Source organism: Xiphophorus hellerii, chromosome 13, assembly GCF_003331165.1.
Source record: "Xiphophorus hellerii strain 12219 chromosome 13, Xiphophorus_hellerii-4.1, whole genome shotgun sequence".
Classification (NCBI taxonomy): domain Eukaryota; kingdom Metazoa; phylum Chordata; class Actinopteri; order Cyprinodontiformes; family Poeciliidae; genus Xiphophorus; species Xiphophorus hellerii.
In genome coordinates, this window is record NC_045684.1 from 8,320,893 (window position 1) to 8,338,341 (window position 17,449).

Genomic DNA, 17,449 nt, shown 5'->3' on the forward strand with positions numbered 1-17,449 from the left:
GACCATCAAGAACCACACTCCATACCAGTAAGAGGCAGTAGTGCTACTTAAAGTTTGTTGCCAACCGCCAGTAAATCCAAGAAGAAGAAAAAAAAACAAAAAAACAAAGAGGACGGCACGTGGTCTGTTTGGTTGAATGTTTGAGTGTTTCTCTAAAAATATCTTCAGTCCAGCTTAAACGAGTTTATCAACGAGCCGTTAACTGCTGCTGAAGAAACATTCACAGAGTTTAAAGAAATCATCGTCAAGTCGGAGGAAGAGATGGATGATCATCGCAGACTGCTGGATTTCTCCCGGAGGCCCCAGATAATCTTACACCGAATAGGTAGGAACCACCAGCGTTTGGATGCAGGTTAAGGTCTAAATGTCTGCACCTTTCTGTATGAGGATCATTTTAGTAAATGTTCTTTTCCCGTATAAATGTTTTGTTAACAGGTAAATGAACGCAGGAATCACAATTAGGCTGTGAAAATGGCTCATTGATGTAGAGAGAAAATGACCTTTTATGGCTTTTCCTCCTTTAACTAATCAAACTTACTTTTGAAAACAGGAGAAATGTGAACAATGCAGCGCAAGGTTAGTAAAGCAAACAGCATGAAACAATAATAGTGTGTTAGTAGCTGTAAAATGTAATAATTTGTAATTAATAAATTGTAGTGGCGATTGTTTGTCAAACCAAACATCCTATAAAAGTTCAGTCAACAAGCCACTGCTGCACTGAGGTGATGCTTCGTACGAAGGTAAAAGAAGTTCAATGTCCAAAAAACTTGAAGATTGCTTTTATAGTTTATTTTTTCAGTTTGATAAGCAAATAACAAAGATCAAACTTTACATTAGTGATGTGTTGAGTAATGAAGCGGGTAAGACAGAGAACTCACCTAAACCTGAGCAGTTAAAGTTTTTATTTTTTAGTAATAAATCGTTGTCCCTGTGTCATGGTGAGGTCTAATTTTCTTAACCACATGCAGAACACCACTGGAGAACAGAGATCAGCAAAATATAGTTTATTAATGTAAACACAGGTTCGGTGGGTAGAACGACGAACTGTCAGGGGAGGGCTTCTGGGGGAGGCCGGCACACTGAGAAGTAGCAGAGGGAATGGTAAGTTCAGGGGTAATCGGAAATGGGAGCTGTGAGAGTAGTAGCCGATCTTACTTGGGAAAATGATGATGACAGTCCTGGAGGCACTCCGGTGGATACCGGGTCTTGGCTTTCAGTATGTTCGAGTGGCATCCAGGAGGATCGGAGGAGGCTGCGGCAGAGAGCGGGCCAGTGTTTTCTGTGGTGGAGGACAGACGAGGAGCGGATCCACAATCCGCCGAATAATCCGGAAGAGGCTTTGAGATCCGGCCGAAGGAACGGAAACGGGGCTCGGGCAACCCGTGGGTAGGTGGTGTCTCGAGGTGAGTCAAACCAGGAAGGATTCTTCAAGGAGGCCGCTTGGCGTCACGAAGGAATAGCTGTAGGAGGAAAAACAACGAGAGGGATATTTAGAGGATCTTTCTGGAAAGGCTCGGAGGTAGCTCGCTAGGGGCTTAGAGTACCATATAGGCTAACACTCAAGCGACGAAGTACTGGTAGTCCGCTCCTCTTAAGCTCCATGACTGAAGAGGTGATTAAACACCGGTGCGCTGAACCAAGGCCCATCCCTCCAGAGAAACCTCCGCCTGTAGACGCCATCTGGTGGATAAGGGATGAAACAGCAGCAAAAAGGAAACCCCCCAAAACCCCGATTCCCAACAGTACCCCCCCCTCAACGGTCGCCACCTGGCGGCCGGGAAGAACAAGAAGCCCGATAACCCCTAATGAGAGACGGGTCCAAAATAAAAGAGCCAGGGACCCAAGAACGATCCTCCGGACCGTAGCCCTCCCAGTCGACGAGGTACTGCCACCCACGACCTCGCCGACGGGAGTCCACGATCCGGCGGACAGAATAAGCTGGGTGACCATCAATGTCTCGGGCGGGAGGAGGGGGCTCGGAAGGAGGGCAAAGCGTGCTGGTTTGGACGGGTTTTATCTGTGAAACATGAAAAGAGGGATGGACGCGCAGAGAGGCTGGGAGGCGTAGACGAACAGCTGATGGATTAATAATGGACTCTATTTCAAAGGGGCCGATAAATCTGGGAGAAAGCTTCTTGGACATAGACTTCAACGGGATATCACGGGAGGATAGCCAAACCTTCTGACCAGGAGCGTAGGAAGGAGCAGGAGTTCGTTTGCGATCGGCCAGCCGCTTGTTCTGTTCAGCCGTGTTGTGGAGGGCGTGTATTGTGTTCCTCCAGATGTTCTGGCAGCGACGGATGTGGTGTCGAATGGAAGTGACAGCGATGTCGTCTTCCTCGGATGAGAGTAATGGTGGCTGGTAACCTAGAGAAATTTCAAATGGAGACAGACCAGTAGCGGCAGAGACATGGCTATTGTGGGCATATTCCACCCATGAAATGAATTGACTCCAGTCAGAGGGATTAGTTGAGGTGTAACAGCGGAGTGTTGACTCTAATTCCTGGTTCATACGTTCAGATTGGCCATTAGTCTGTGGGTGGAATCCCGAGGATAAAGAAACTTTAGCATTGAGCGCCCTACAGAAGTTTTTCCAGACTTGAGAAATAAACTGAGGTCCTCTGTCAGATAGTATTTCCTGAGGAATGCCATGCAAACGGAAAACATGCTTCACTAGAAGTTGAGCCGTCTGAAATGCGGTTGGCAGTTTACGAAGAGGGATTAAGTGACAGGCCTTAGAAAAACGATCAATAATTGTAAGAATAGTGGTCATGCCATTAGACGGAGGTAGGCCAGAGACAAAATCGACAGAAATATGAGCCCATGGACGTTTAGGAACGGGTAACGGTTGAAGAAGCCCTGATGGAGGTTGATGGGAAGCTTTATTTCTAGCACATACTGGGCATGCCAGAACATATTCTTTAACGTCTTTGTGAATAGATGACCACCAGAACTTACGGTTTATAAGCGATATAGTGCGGCTAACCCCTGGATGTCCAGAAAACTTGGACGCATGGATCCAATTAATAAACCTGGCCCGGACCGCAGCAGGTACATAGATCCTATTAGAGGGGCAAGAGACAGGAGCTGGTTCTGACTGTTGGGCTTGTCTGATGAGATCCTCAATTTCCCACGTTACTGCTGCAACCGTGCAACTGGGGGGCAGAATAGTGGCTGGAATCTTCTCCGAGTCATCCGAAGAATGCAGGCGAGACAGAGCATCAGGTTTGACATTTCGAGTTCCTGGCCGGTATGAAATAGAGAGGTTAAATCTAGAAAAGAATAAAGACCATCGGGATTGCCGGGGATTTAGCCTTTTAGCTGATTTAAGATATGATAGATTTTTATGGTCAGTCCAAACCAGCACAGGATGTTCGGCCCCCTCCAGCCAATGCCGCCACTCCTCCAGGGCCAACTTAATTGCCAGAAGTTCACGATCGCCCACATCATAATTGCGTTCCGGGGAAGATAATCTGCGTGAGAGAAAAGCACAAGGATGAGTCTTGTTATCTAACTCGGAAACTTGTGAGAGTACAGCTCCAACTCCGGTATCAGATGCATCAACCTCGACGATAAACTGTTTTGTTGGGTCTGGTTGGATGAGTACGGGCGCACTGGCAAAAAGGGTCTTAAGTTGTCTGAAAGCCGCATCTGCCTCTGGGGTCCAACAGAAAGAGGTCTTGGTTGATGTAAGGGCAGTTAATGGCAAGGCGGTTTGGCTGTAGTTTCGAATAAATCGGCGATAAAAATTGGCAAACCCGAGAAATCTTTGTAGTTGCTTACGTGTCTCGGGAATCGGCCACGCCAAAACAGCCTTTATTTTCTCCTCCGTAGGTCTGATTCTCCCACCTTCAAGAACAAAACCAAGAAATGAAACTGATGCTTTATGAAATTCACATTTTTCAGCCTTTACAAACAGTTTGTTTTCTAAGAGTCGTTGTAAGACCAGACGGACATGTTTCTTGTGTTCTGCGAGGGACTTAGAATAGATCAGGATATCGTCCAAATACACAAAAACAAATACATTTAGGAAATCTCTCAGGACATCGTTAACGAGTGCTTGGAAGAAAGCCGGGGCATTAGATAATCCAAAAGGCATAACCAGATATTCATAATGACCAATGGGTGTTTTAAATGCTGTCTTCCATTCATCCCCTTGGCGGATTCGGAGTAAGTGGTATGCGTTTCTGAGATCCAATTTTGAAAAAATAGTGGCACCATGAACCGGTTCGAAGGCGGATGACAACAGGGGCAGAGGGTACTTGTTTTTCACAGTTATCTGATTCAGTCCCCTATAATCAATGCAGGGTCGAAGCGAGCCGTCCCTCTTGCCAACAAAGAAAAAACCTGCGCCCAAGGGAGAGGAGGATGGACGAATTATGCCTGCGGCTAATGAGTCCCTAATGTAACTTTCCATTGTCTCTCGTTCTGGTCGAGAGATGTTATACAGGCGGCTGGTGGGTAGTGGGGCACCTGGGAGAAGATCAATAGCGCAGTCATACGGGCGGTGCGGCGGTAGAGAAAGAGCTTTTTTCTTACTGAAAACTGGTGCTAAATCGAGGTATTCAGGAGGAATGGATGACAGGTCTGGAGGGTCTGCTTCGGGTGGTTCTGCTGGTGTCTGAACTGGAGAAACTGCTGAACGGAGGCAAGATGAATGACAGAACGTGGACCAGGATTCAATATGTTTGTCCAGCCAGTTTATGTGTGGATTATGTTGTTGTAACCAGTCAAATCCTAGAATTATGGGGGAATTAGCGGTGGGAAAAACAAAAAATGAGATTAGTTCGCTATGATTTCCTGAAATAGTTAACTTCAACGGTTTAGTTTGGTGTGTAATTTGCGGTAAGGCTTTGCCATTTAGCGCAGAGACTCGGAGGGGAACCTGAAGTGACACTGTTTCGATCGCCATCTGCTGGACGAATGACAGATCTATCAGATTTTGTTCGCAGCCGGAATCAACGAGAACAGACAATGGGACTGGCTGATCTTTGTAGATCAGAGTAGCTGGAAATAAAAGGCGAGGAGAATCCTCCCTCCGAGCTTGGTCCGCCAGCCTCCTCACAACTACTGGCGGACCTGGGAGTTTAACCGGACGGGGCAGTGAGCGATGAAATGACCCGGAGACCCGCAGTATAAACAGAGACGGGAGGTCATCCTTTTATGTCGTTCCTCCGGCGTGAGCCGAGTATGACCGATCTGCATCGGCTCGGGCTCCGTTGGAATCTGTGGAGGTGTTACAGAATGAGTCGGAGCGGGAACTGAATATGCTCTAGCTTGCGGTTCTCTTCGGTTTCTTTCTTTAGTTCGAGAGCGGATCCTATTGTCGAGGCGAATGGTAAGACTTATTAGCTCTTCTAAAGTCTCCGGTTCATCTAAGGTGGTCAATTCATCCTTGATTTGTTCATTTAAAGCGTGGAAATAGGCACTCTTTAACGAAGCCGCATTCCAGTCTGATGCTGCGGCCTTTATTCTGAAGTCGATTGCGAAATCCGCTACGGTTCGCTGGCCCTGTTTCATTTTCCACAACTCCCGTGAAATAAACGTCTTGTCCGACTCTTGACTGAAAATTAGTTTGAATTCCCTTAGAAATTCAGCAAAAGTGCACCCATAGTTGTCGGGGATGGGAAATCTGGCTTCAGCCCAACTTAAAGCTCGACCTGACAGTAACGAAAGGACATAGGCAATCTTCGCGCTATCCTGTTCAAAACTTTGGGGAGCATGATTAAACATTATCGAGCACTGTAAGATGAAACCCCTACACTTGTCTAAATCACCAGAAAATCTTTCTGGTGTAGGTGGTCGGACCTCGGAAAACGTGGGGCGGACCGACTGAACCGGATCGGGAGCTGGTGCAGGAGTAGAGGGTGGAGTTTGTGGAACGGAGTTCTGCAAGAAGTTTGTTAGATCTAATAAGTGCTGGTTGGTTTCGGCCTGACGGGTGCACAGCTCACGTAGGGCGGATTCATGAGATTGAAGTAGGGCCTGTTGTTCTGACAATGTTCTCCTAATGGCATCTGCAGGGTTTGACGGTTGGCTTGAGTGTTCTGTCATGGTGAGGTCTAATTTTCTTAACCACATGCAGAACACCACTGGAGAACAGAGATCAGCAAAATATAGTTTATTAATGTAAACACAGGTTCGGTGGGTAGAACGACGAACTGTCAGGGGAGGGCTTCTGGGGGAGGCCGGCACACTGAGAAGTAGCAGAGGGAATGGTAAGTTCAGGGGTAATCGGAAATGGGAGCTGTGAGAGTAGTAGCCGATCTTACTTGGGAAAATGATGATGACAGTCCTGGAGGCACTCCGGTGGATACCGGGTCTTGGCTTTCAGTATGTTCGAGTGGCATCCAGGAGGATCGGAGGAGGCTGCGGCAGAGAGCGGGCCAGTGTTTTCTGTGGTGGAGGACAGACGAGGAGCGGATCCACAATCCGCCGAATAATCCGGAAGAGGCTTTGAGATCCGGCCGAAGGAACGGAAACGGGGCTCGGGCAACCCGTGGGTAGGTGGTGTCTCGAGGTGAGTCAAACCAGGAAGGATTCTTCAAGGAGGCCGCTTGGCGTCACGAAGGAATAGCTGTAGGAGGAAAAACAACGAGAGGGATATTTAGAGGATCTTTCTGGAAAGGCTCGGAGGTAGCTCGCTAGGGGCTTAGAGTACCATATAGGCTAACACTCAAGCGACGAAGTACTGGTAGTCCGCTCCTCTTAAGCTCCATGACTGAAGAGGTGATTAAACACCGGTGCGCTGAACCAAGGCCCATCCCTCCAGAGAAACCTCCGCCTGTAGACGCCATCTGGTGGATAAGGGATGAAACAGCAGCAAAAAGGAAACCCCCCAAAACCCCGATTCCCAACACCCTGGTGACATAGCGAGTAACAAGCCAATCACAACCCTCTTTTCTATTTGTTTCTAGTTTTCTTTTGGATCCAGCCATTGTTTCATACAACCAGATTAATCAGAATTTATGTATCAGAATCACAAACATCTTTTACTTGTTTATTCATTGTAAAGCTTCATGTTGTTTTCACGTTGCCTATTTGGGGCCTGCCCATAGCAATGCATAGGGATGCAATCTCTATGCATTGCATGGCAGGCACCTATTGTTCTACACCTCAAAATAACTGCTGCTTAGACTCAAAATAGACAGAATTTTGTCTGCCTCTCTGAGCTGCTCTTTAGAACCACAGTGATGGCAGAATGTCAGAACTACAGACATGGTGAAACAACTGCTATAAACTCATTGCATCTCTGAATAGTGATGCCCCACATGCTACTGACAGCATTCACATTGAATACACATTGAATTAGTATGGCCATTTAATATGAAGCTTACTGAAGATTTCAAAATAAAAGCCTTAATATTCTTCTAAGGTTAGTGCACTACCATCGGCAGTGAAATAATGTTAGCCTGCATTATCTTTGCTAATATCTTTGCTGCATTAGTCTTTTAGCTTAAATAAGCTATTAGCTAATTTTCTTACTTATTAGCCATGTTTAGTATACCGAATGGAGTAAGTAAAGTACAGACAACATGCTAGTGATGCCCCACATGCTACTGACAGCATTAATGCTAACATTAGCATTTTGGCTAATTTCAGCTGATTCACTTACTTTATCATACTGAATGTTGCAAGTACATGTTAGTAAACATTCTGGTCATTCTCCTCATATGATTGCAGCTTTCTTTAGCATTGATGCTAATTTTTAGATGGATGGATTTCCTCAGGGCTTCATGAAGCTGCATCTCACCATCACTACTTTTCATTGTTTCCTCTCCTGCTTGGGTCAAAACCCACAGGCCCAACCCAGTGCATGCTGGTCCTATACCAGTCCCTATACTTACAGAAAATGGACCCACAGTTCTTAATGTCTGACTTACAAAAGTAAATAACAAACACAAAGCAACAAAAACTAAACAATTATTAACCTACAAATAAACTCTGTAAATAAACCCCAAAAATATAAAGTGAACTAAAATCAAATTTTAATACAAATAAAAGTAATGATAGTTCCAAATTAAGTAATATCTTGAAATAATAAAATTTAGTAGTAAATATTAACAACATTGGCAACTATTATTAATTTTATAATAAATAAAAAATATTTAATATCCATTCATTTGAGAATTCTCCAATTGTCAGCTGGATTTGTCGCCTGATCTGTCTCTCTGTCTACGCTCTTAAATTTTTCGGTGTGGGTTTTTTCATTTTTTTCATTTCTGTTGTGAACAATGAACAATTTCTCCCATTTACTTCAATAAAATAACAATTGCTTTTTTAATCTGTTTTCTTGTCCAGATTGCCTGCAGTGTAACATTTATTACCAGGAGAGGAGATCCACTCTGGACCAGGAGGAGTTGGAACCTCTGCAGGTGAAACAAGAACAGGAAGAGCCTGAAGATCATCAGATAAAAGAACAGCAGGAGGATCTGAAACACCAGCAGATAAAAGTGGAAGAGAAAGAAGTTTACTGCAGTCAGGGTGAAGAACAGATTGAATTGAAACAGGAGACTGATACCTGCATGATGGTTCCTGTTGATGAACAAACAGACCACACTGAATCAGAACCAAACAGGAACCAAGACATCTTCCAGGAAGCTGCTGAAGCTGAGAACCAAAATCAGGAAAGAAGAAAACCTTTCTCATGTGTCATCTGTGAAAAGCGTTTGTCTTTCAAATCTGTTTTTGATGCTCATATGAGAACTCATACGGGTGAAAAGCCGTTTACATGTGTGAACTGTGGAAAAAGTTTTCGTCAAAAATCTAATTTAGCTCGGCACATGATGATTCACACAGGTGAAAAGCCGTTTTCATGCGTGTCCTGTGGGAAAAGTTTTATTCAAAAACAGCATTTAACTCAACACATGATGATTCACACTGGTGAGAAGCCGTTTTCATGTGTGACCTGTCGAAAAAGTTTTAGTGGAAAACGGGATTTAACTCAGCACATGAGAATTCACACTGGTGAAAAGCCTTTTTCATGTGTGAACTGTGGAAAACGTTTTAGGCATAAACCGACTTTAACTCAGCACATGAGAATTCACACTGGTGAAAAGCCGTTTTCATGTGTGAATTGTGGAAAATGTTTTATTCAAAAATTTATTTTAACTACGCATATGATGATTCACACTGGTGAAAAGCCGTTTTCATGTGTGAACTGTGGGAAAAGATTTTGTCAAAAACAGCTATTAACTGAGCACATGATGATTCACACTGGTGAAAAGCCGTTTTCATGTTTGACCTGTGGGAAAAGTTTTAGTCGCAAATTCAGTTTATCTCAACATTTGAGGCGTCACACAGTTGAAAAGCCGTAGAAGTATTTCTCATATATGTCCTATGTTGAGGTTCACTATAGAATTTATTTGGTTAAAAACTTGAATGAAAGACTGGAGGGGTTTCATGTATTTAAAGCTCAAAATTGTTTTATTTGTTAAGTGTGATAATTTGGATCTTCACCTTTGGATACTTGTAGATGTGCAACCATGACACATTTTCCTTCATTGATGTTTTATTTTTCTGGCATATTCTGTATCAAAAAACAATAATGATAAACTGTATGTTATTGTATTAACATGCTGTTTATGTGAAACTTTATGTTGTGTGTGTACAACATGAAGAGCAGAGGACTCAGCACACAGCCCTGAGGAGTGCCAGTACTGATGCTGAAAGATGAAGAGGCTTATTTTCAATTATTTGCTTTTTTTCTCTTGTTTTAGCTGTAATATTTTGCTCTTTTCTGCTGCAGCATTTAGATTACTGTATTTTTGTGTTGAAACGATTTTCATGTGTTTTTATATATGTATTTTACAAAGAAATAAACGTGTAACATTTCATTTATGATTAAAAGTTTTGAGTTTTCCTTTAGTGTATGTTATGCCTTATATTTGAACCCAGTAGATGGTGGTACTACAGCTATACTGGGTGTAGCCGCTGTGGCTCCTGTAACTGATGGGTTTCCGGTTCAAACTCTCCACATCCATCTCAGTTGTCGAGTCCTTGAGCAAGGCACCAAACCTGACTTGCCTGCCCTTAGTCAGAAGTCCAATGGCGCCGATTGTGTAGCAGCTGTTAAGTGGTGAAAATTAGGAGACCAAGGCGCGAACTAAGAGGAACAAAACAGCTTTATTAGCATCTGCAGATGGAGAACCAGTACAGATCAAAGAAAAAACAGTTCTGACTAGACAGAGTGAGACCGCGTCTCTTTATACAGAGCCTCTCACTCAAGAGAGGTGGGGATGGTAATTCTGAGAAGCTTAAGGGATAACCACCTTCAAAGAAAAGAACACACAACATGTGTCAAACAGGTAATGTTGTGAAACACCCGTGCTTAGGTTTCAACTACAACCCACTCTCTGCCCGCCATCAAAACTATTCGTCTTTATCTATTTTCAGGTTACTGATGTGCACAGAGTTAAAGTCGCTGGAACAAACACAACCTCAGGCTGCGGCAGCTGCAGAGTGGGGTTAAGCGCCTCCTGTCTAACTGATTTCAGCTCCCCTTGCAGCACAGCAGCTCAGAGGCACAAACAACTTCATGCAGGCTGAGGCCCTGTGTAATACACATTCATAATGTAACTTTCAATGTATAATGCTAAATCATAATAAGAAATAATAAAACAGTTAAAAACTGATCATTTCAAAATAAATTGAACCTTTCATATTAGTAATTTTCCACACAGCTTCTATCATATTGATCACGGGACAGCCACAGCAACAGGGGGCGCCACGATCTGGGCCAAACGCACCACCTTCAATCCTCAGAGCTAAAAAAAAACGAAATAAATACAAACTATTATTAAAATACCGGTAGAAAATTCAAATAGATAAAACCTTTAAAAGTCATTTACACTCGACCACCAGCACCGCACAATTCAGTGAACAAGCCGGTGCTGATCGGCTCTCAATAAGCCACAGGATGGGCGGAACCAGCGGTAACTCCGAACAAAGCAGCAGCGATCATTGTGGATATACGGAAACTATAGGAAAGGTTCTGATCTGGTGGAGTGAAGAAACTGTGAAACATGTTGCGGGATGTAGGAGATACGAATCAGAAGACAATATTAACTTTGGATTTGTGGAAAACTGGAATACTAATATTGTATTTGTTTTATTTACATAAAGTGGAAGAAAAGATTTTACGTCTTTCAAAGAGAACTGGCACTGTATGAGAAATCTTTAGATGTGATGATCGTAAGATCCACCAGGTGGCGGTAATGCAATGACATGAATGAACGACAGTCATAAAATCCCAAAGAAGAAGAAGAAGACAAAGAAAATGGCGCATGGTCTGTTTGGTTGAATGTTCGACTGTTTCTCTAAACGAGTTTATCAACGAGCCGTTAACTGCTGCTGAAGAAACATTCACAGAGTTTAAAGAAATCATCGTCAAGTCGGAGGAAGAGATGGATGATCATCGCAGACTGCTGGATTTCTCCCGGAGGCCCCAGATAATCTTACACCGAATAGGTAGGAACCACCAGCGTTTGGATGCAGGTTAAGGTCTAAATGTCTGCACCTTTCTGTATGAGGATCATTTTAGTAAATGTTCTTTTCCCGTATAAATGTTTTGTTAACCGGTAAATGAACGCAGGAATCACAATTACGCTGTGAAAATGGCTTATTGATGTAGAAATAAAATGACCTTTTTATGGCTTTTCCTCCTTTAACTAATCAAACTTACTTTTGAAAACAGGAGAAATGTGAACAATGCAGCGCAAGGTTAGTAAAGCAAACAGCATGAAACAATAATAGTGTGTTAGTAGCTGTAAAATGTAATAATTTGTAATAAATAAATTGTAGTGGCGATTGTTTGTCAAACCAAACATGAATGAAGCGGGTAAGACAGAGAACTCACCTAAACCTGAGCAGTTAAAGTTTTTATTTTTTAGTAATAAATCGTTGTCCCTGGTGACATAGCGAGTAACAAGCCAATCACAACCCTCTTTTCTATTTGTTTCTAGTTTTCTTTTGGATCCAGCCATTGTTTCATACAACCAGATTAATCAGAATTTATGTATCAGAATCACAAACATTTTAAACTTGTTTATTCCTTGTAAAGCTTCGTGTTGTTTTCACGTTGACTATTCGGGGCCTGTGAGGCGGAGCTTTAACTCCCATCTCCTGCTAAACTTCGAACACGTCCCGGGGGAAGTGGGGGACATGGAGTGGACCGTGTTCCGTGCCTCCATTGTCGAGGCGGCCGATCAGAGCTGTGGCCGCAAGGTTGTTGGTGCCTGTTGCGGCAGCAACCCTCGAACCCGTTGGTGGACACCTTCGGTGAGGGATGCCGCCAGGCTCAAGAACTTAGACTTAGACTGACTTTATTGTCATTTTGCATGCACAGGGTGTATACAGAACGAAATTTCGTTGCATACGGCTCAGGACAGTGTATTGAGCTTCCAATGTTGTGAGGTTACTCCAGAATAAAATAAAATACAGTATAAAATATGAATATAAATATAAAATATAAAGTGCAGGACTGACAGTAAAAAGGAAGTTATTTAGCTCTGTACATGTGCAAGGTATAAAGTGGAGAACAGATTTTAAGTGCAGTCCAGTTAAGAGTTCAGCAGTCTGATGGAAAGTGGGAAAAAGCTGTTTCGGAACCTGGTGGACCTGCACCGGATGCTGCGGAACCTCTTTCCAGAGGGCGGCAGGGAGAACAGTCCATGGTGGGGGTGTGAGGGGTCACTGATGATATTTCGGCCTCGGGACACGCAGCGCTGGGATGAATCAATCAATCAATCAATCAAATTTTATTTGTATAGCACATTTCAGCAGCAAGGCATTTCAAAGTGCTTTACATCATTGCAAACACAGAAACACAATGCAATATAGAATCAATCATTAAGTCAAGTTCCATCAATAAATTTGTAAGTGATTACATTTCAAATACAATTCTTAACAGGTGGGTTTTTAGTTGAGATTTAAAAGAAGTCAGTGTTTGAAATGTCCTGAATGGAGGGAAGGGGGCCCCCGATGATCCTCTCTGCTGTCCGCACCACTCTCTTAGAAGGAGTCCTATTGGGCCTTTTTGGCCTGTGGGACTCCGGAAGCAGCTGATGGGTACCGGCGGGCGAAGCGGCATGCGGCTCGGGTGGTTGCTGAGGCAAAAACTCGGGCGTGGGAGGAGTTTGGAGAGGCCATGGAGAAAGACTTCCGTACGGCTTCGAGGCGATTCTGGTCCACCAAACGGCGTCTCAGGGGGGGGGAAGCGGTGCAGCACCAACACTGTTTATAGTGGGGATGGTGTGCTGCTGACCTCTACTCGGGACGTTGTGGGCCAGTGGGCAGAGTACTTCGAAGACCTCCTCAATCCCACCAACATGCCTTCCACTGAGGAAGCTGAGCCTGGGGACTCTGGGTTGGGCTCTCCAATCTCTGGGGACGAGGTCGCCGAGGTGGTTAAAAAGCTCCTCGGTGGCAGGGCCCCGGGGGTGGATGAGATCCGCCCGGAGTTCCTTAAGGCTCTGGATGTTGTAGGGTTGTGTTGGTTGACGCGACTCTGCAATATCGCATTGACATCGGGGGCAGTTCCCCTGAACTGGCAGACCGGGGTGGTGGTCCCCCTGTTCAAAAAGGGGGACCGGAGGGTGTGCTCCAATTATAGAGGGGTCACACTCTTAAGCCTCCCTGGCAAGGTCTATTCGGGGGTCCTGGAGAGGAGGGTCCACAGGATAGTCGAACCTCGGATTCAGGAAGAGCAGTGTGGTTTTTGTCTTGGTCGTGGAAACTGGACCAGCTCTACATCCTCGGCAGGGTCCTGGAGGGTGCATGGGAGTTCGCCCAACCAGTCTACATGTGTTTTGTGGACTTGGAGAAGGCGTTCGACCGTGTCCCTCGGGGAGCCCTGTGTGGGGTTCTCCGGGAGTATGGGGTACCGGGCCCTTTGATACGGGCTGTCAGGTCCCTGTATGACCGGTGTCAGAGTCTGGTCCGCATTGCCGGCAGTAAGTCGGGCTCGTTTCCGGCGAGAGTTGGACTCCGCCAGGGCTGCCCTTTGTCACCGATCCTGTTCATCACTTTCATGGACAGAATTTCTAGGCGCAGCCAAGGTGTTGAGGGGATCCGATTTGGTGGCCTTAGGATCTCATCTCTGCTTTTTGCAGACGATGTGGTCCTTCTGGCTTCATCAGGTCGTGATCTGCAGCTCTTGCTGGAGCGGTTCGCAGCCGAGTGTGAAGCGGCCGGGATGGGGATCAGTGCCTCCAAATCCGAGGCCATGGTCTTGAGCCGGAAAAGGGTAGAGTGCCTTCTCCGGGTCAGGGGGGGTGTCCTGCCCCAAGTGGAGGAGTTCAAGTATCTCGGGATCTTGTTCACGAATGTGGGAAGAAGGGAGCGGGAGGTCGACAGGCGGATTGGCGCAGCGTCTGCCGTTAAGCGGGCGCTGTATCGGTCCGTCGTGGTGAAGAGAGAGCTGAGCCAAAAAGCGAAGCTCTCGATTTACCGGTCGATCTACGTTCCCACCCTCATCTATGGTCATGAGCTTTGGGTCATGACCGAAAGAACGAGATCGCGGATACAAGCGGCCGAAATGGGTTTTCTCCGTAGGGTGGCTGGGCTCTCCCTTAGAGATAGGGTGAGAAGCTCAGTCATCCGGGAGGGACTCAGAGTAGAGCCGCTGCTCCTTCACATCGAGAGGAGCCAGTTGAGGTGGCTCGGGCATCTGGTCAGGATGCCTCCTGGACGCCTCCCTGGTGAGGTGTTCCGGGCACGTCCCACCGGGAGGAGGCCCCGGGGAAGACCCAGGACACGCTGGAGGGACTATGTCTCTCGGCTGGCCTGGGAACGCCTTGGGATTCCCCCGGAAGAGCTGGAAGAAGTGGCCGGGGAGAGGGAAGTCTGGGCCTCCCTTCTGAAGCTGCTACCCCCGCAACCCGACTCCGGATAAGCGGAAGAAGATGGATGGATGGATGGATGGATGGATGGATGGATATTCGGGGCCTGCCCATAGCAATGCATAGGGATGCAATCTATATGCATTGCACGGCAGGCACCTATTGTTCTACACCTCAAAATAACTGCTGCTTAGACTCAAAATAGACAGAATTTTGTCTGCCTCTCTGAGCTGCTCTTTAGAACCACAGTGATGGCAGAATGTCAGAACTACAGACATGGTGAAACAACTGCTATAAACTCATTGCATCTCTGAATAGTGATGCCCCACATGCTACTGACAGCATTCACATTGAATACACATTGAATTAGTATGGCCATTTAATATGAAGCTTACTGAAGATTTCAAAATAAAAGCCTTAATATTCTTCTAAGATTAGTGCACTACCATCGGCAGTGAAATAATGTTAGCCTGCATTATCTTTGCTAATATCTTTGCTGCATTAGTCTTTTAGCTTAAATAAGCTATTAGCTAATTTTCTTACTTATTAGCCAAGTTTAGTATACCGAATGGAGTAAGTAAAGTACAGACAACATGCTAGTGATGCCCCACATGCTACTGACAGCATTCATGCTAACATTAGCATTTTGGCTAATTTCAGCTGATACATTTACTTTATCATACTGAATGGTGCAAGTACATGTTAGTAAACATTCTGGTCATTCTCCTCATATGATTGCAGCTTTCTTTAGCATTGATACTAATTTTTAGATGGAGTTCCTCAGGGCTTCATGAAGCTTCATCTCACCATCACTACTCTTCATTGTTTCCTCTCCTGCTCTGGTCAAAACCCACAGGCCCAACCCAGTGCATGCTGGTCCTATACCAGTCCCTATACTTACAGAAAATGGACCCACAGTTCTTAATGTCTGACTTACAAAAGTAAATAACAAACACAAAGCAACAAAAACTAAACAATTATTAACCTACAAATAAACTCTGTAAATAAACCCCCAAAATATAAAGTGAACTAAAATCTAATTTTAATACAAATAAAAGTAATGATAGTTCCAAATTAAGTAATATCTTGAAATAATCAAATTTACTAGTAAATATTAGCAACATTGGCAACTATTATTAATTTTATAATAAATAAAAAATATTTAATATCCATTCATTTGAGAATTCTCCAATTGTCTGCTGTATTTGTCGCCTGATCTGTCTCTCTGTCTACGCTCTTAAATTTTTCGGTGTGGGTTTTTTCATTTTTTTCATTTCTGTTGTAAACAATGAACAATTTCTCCCATTTACTTCAATAAAATAACGATTGCTTGTTTCCTCTGTTTTCTTGTCCAGATTGCCTGCAGTGTAACATTTATTATCTGGAGAGGAGATCCACTCTGGACCAGGAGGAGTTGGAACCTCTGCAGGTGAAACAAGAACAGGAAGAGCCAGAAGATCATCAGATAAAAGAAGAGCAGGAGGATCTAAAACACCAGCAGATAAAATTGGAAGAGAAAGAAGTTTACTGCAGTCAGGGTGAAGAACAGATTGAATTAAAACAGGAGACTGATACCTGTATGATGGTTCCTGTTGATGAACAAACAGACCACACTGAATCAGAACCAAACAGGAACCAAGACATCTTCCAGGAAGCTGCTGAAGCTGAGAACCAAAATCAGGAAAGAAGAAAACCTTTCTCAAGTGTCATCTGTGAAAAGCGTTTGACTTTCAATTCTGTTTTTGATGCTCATATGAGAACTCATACGGGTGAGGAGCCGTTTACATGTGTGACCTGTGGGAAACGTTTTATTCGAAAACATGATTTAACTCGTCATGTGATGATTCACACTGGTGAAAAGCCGTTTTCATGTATGACCTGTGGGAAAAGTTTTATTCAAAAACAGAGTTTAACTCGGCACATCATGACTCACACTGGTGGAAAACCATTTTCATGTGTGAACTGTAGAAAAAGTTTTATTCGAAAATAGAATTTAATTCGGCACATCATGACTCACACCGGTGAAAAGCCGTTTTCATGTGTGACCTGTGGAAAAAGTTTTATTGAAAAACAAAATTTAACTAAGCACATGATGATTCATACTGGTGAAAAGCCGTTTTCATGCGTGACCTGTGGAAAAAGTTTTATTGAAAAACAAAATTTAACTAAGCACATGATGATTCATACTGGTGAAAAGCCGTTTTCATGTGTGACCTGTAGAAAAAGTTTTATTCGAAAACAGAATTTAATTCGGCACATCATGACTCACACTGGTGAAAAGCTGTTTTCTTGTGTGAGCTGTGGAAAAAGTTTTCTTCAAAAACAGCATTTAACTGAGCATATGATGATTCATACTGTTAAAAGGCCATTTTCATGTGTGACCTGTAGAAAAAGTTTTATTCGAAAACAGAATTTAATTCGGCACATCATGACTCACACTGGTGAAAAGCTGTTTTCTTGTGTGAGCTGTGGAAAAAGTTTTCTTCAAAAACAGCATTTAACTCGGCACATGATGATTCATACTGGTGAAAAGCCTTTTTCATGTGGAAACTGTGGAAAAGGTTTTCTTCAAAAACAGAATTTAATTCGGCACATGAGGACTCACACTG

General features: G+C 44.2%; 1 protein-coding gene across 1 annotated transcript; it reads left to right on the forward strand.

Annotated features, from left to right (window-relative positions):
• Positions 1-6,717: 6,717 nt before the first annotated feature.
• LOC116731631 (gastrula zinc finger protein XlCGF8.2DB-like) lies at positions 6,718-9,700 on the forward strand. Its single transcript, XM_032581448.1, has 2 exons — positions 6,718-6,864; positions 8,712-9,700. The coding sequence occupies exons 1-2, from the start codon at positions 6,718-6,720 to the stop codon at positions 9,315-9,317; spliced, it is 753 nt and encodes a 250-aa protein (XP_032437339.1). The 3' UTR covers positions 9,318-9,700.
• The last annotated feature ends 7,749 nt before the right edge of the window (positions 9,701-17,449 follow it).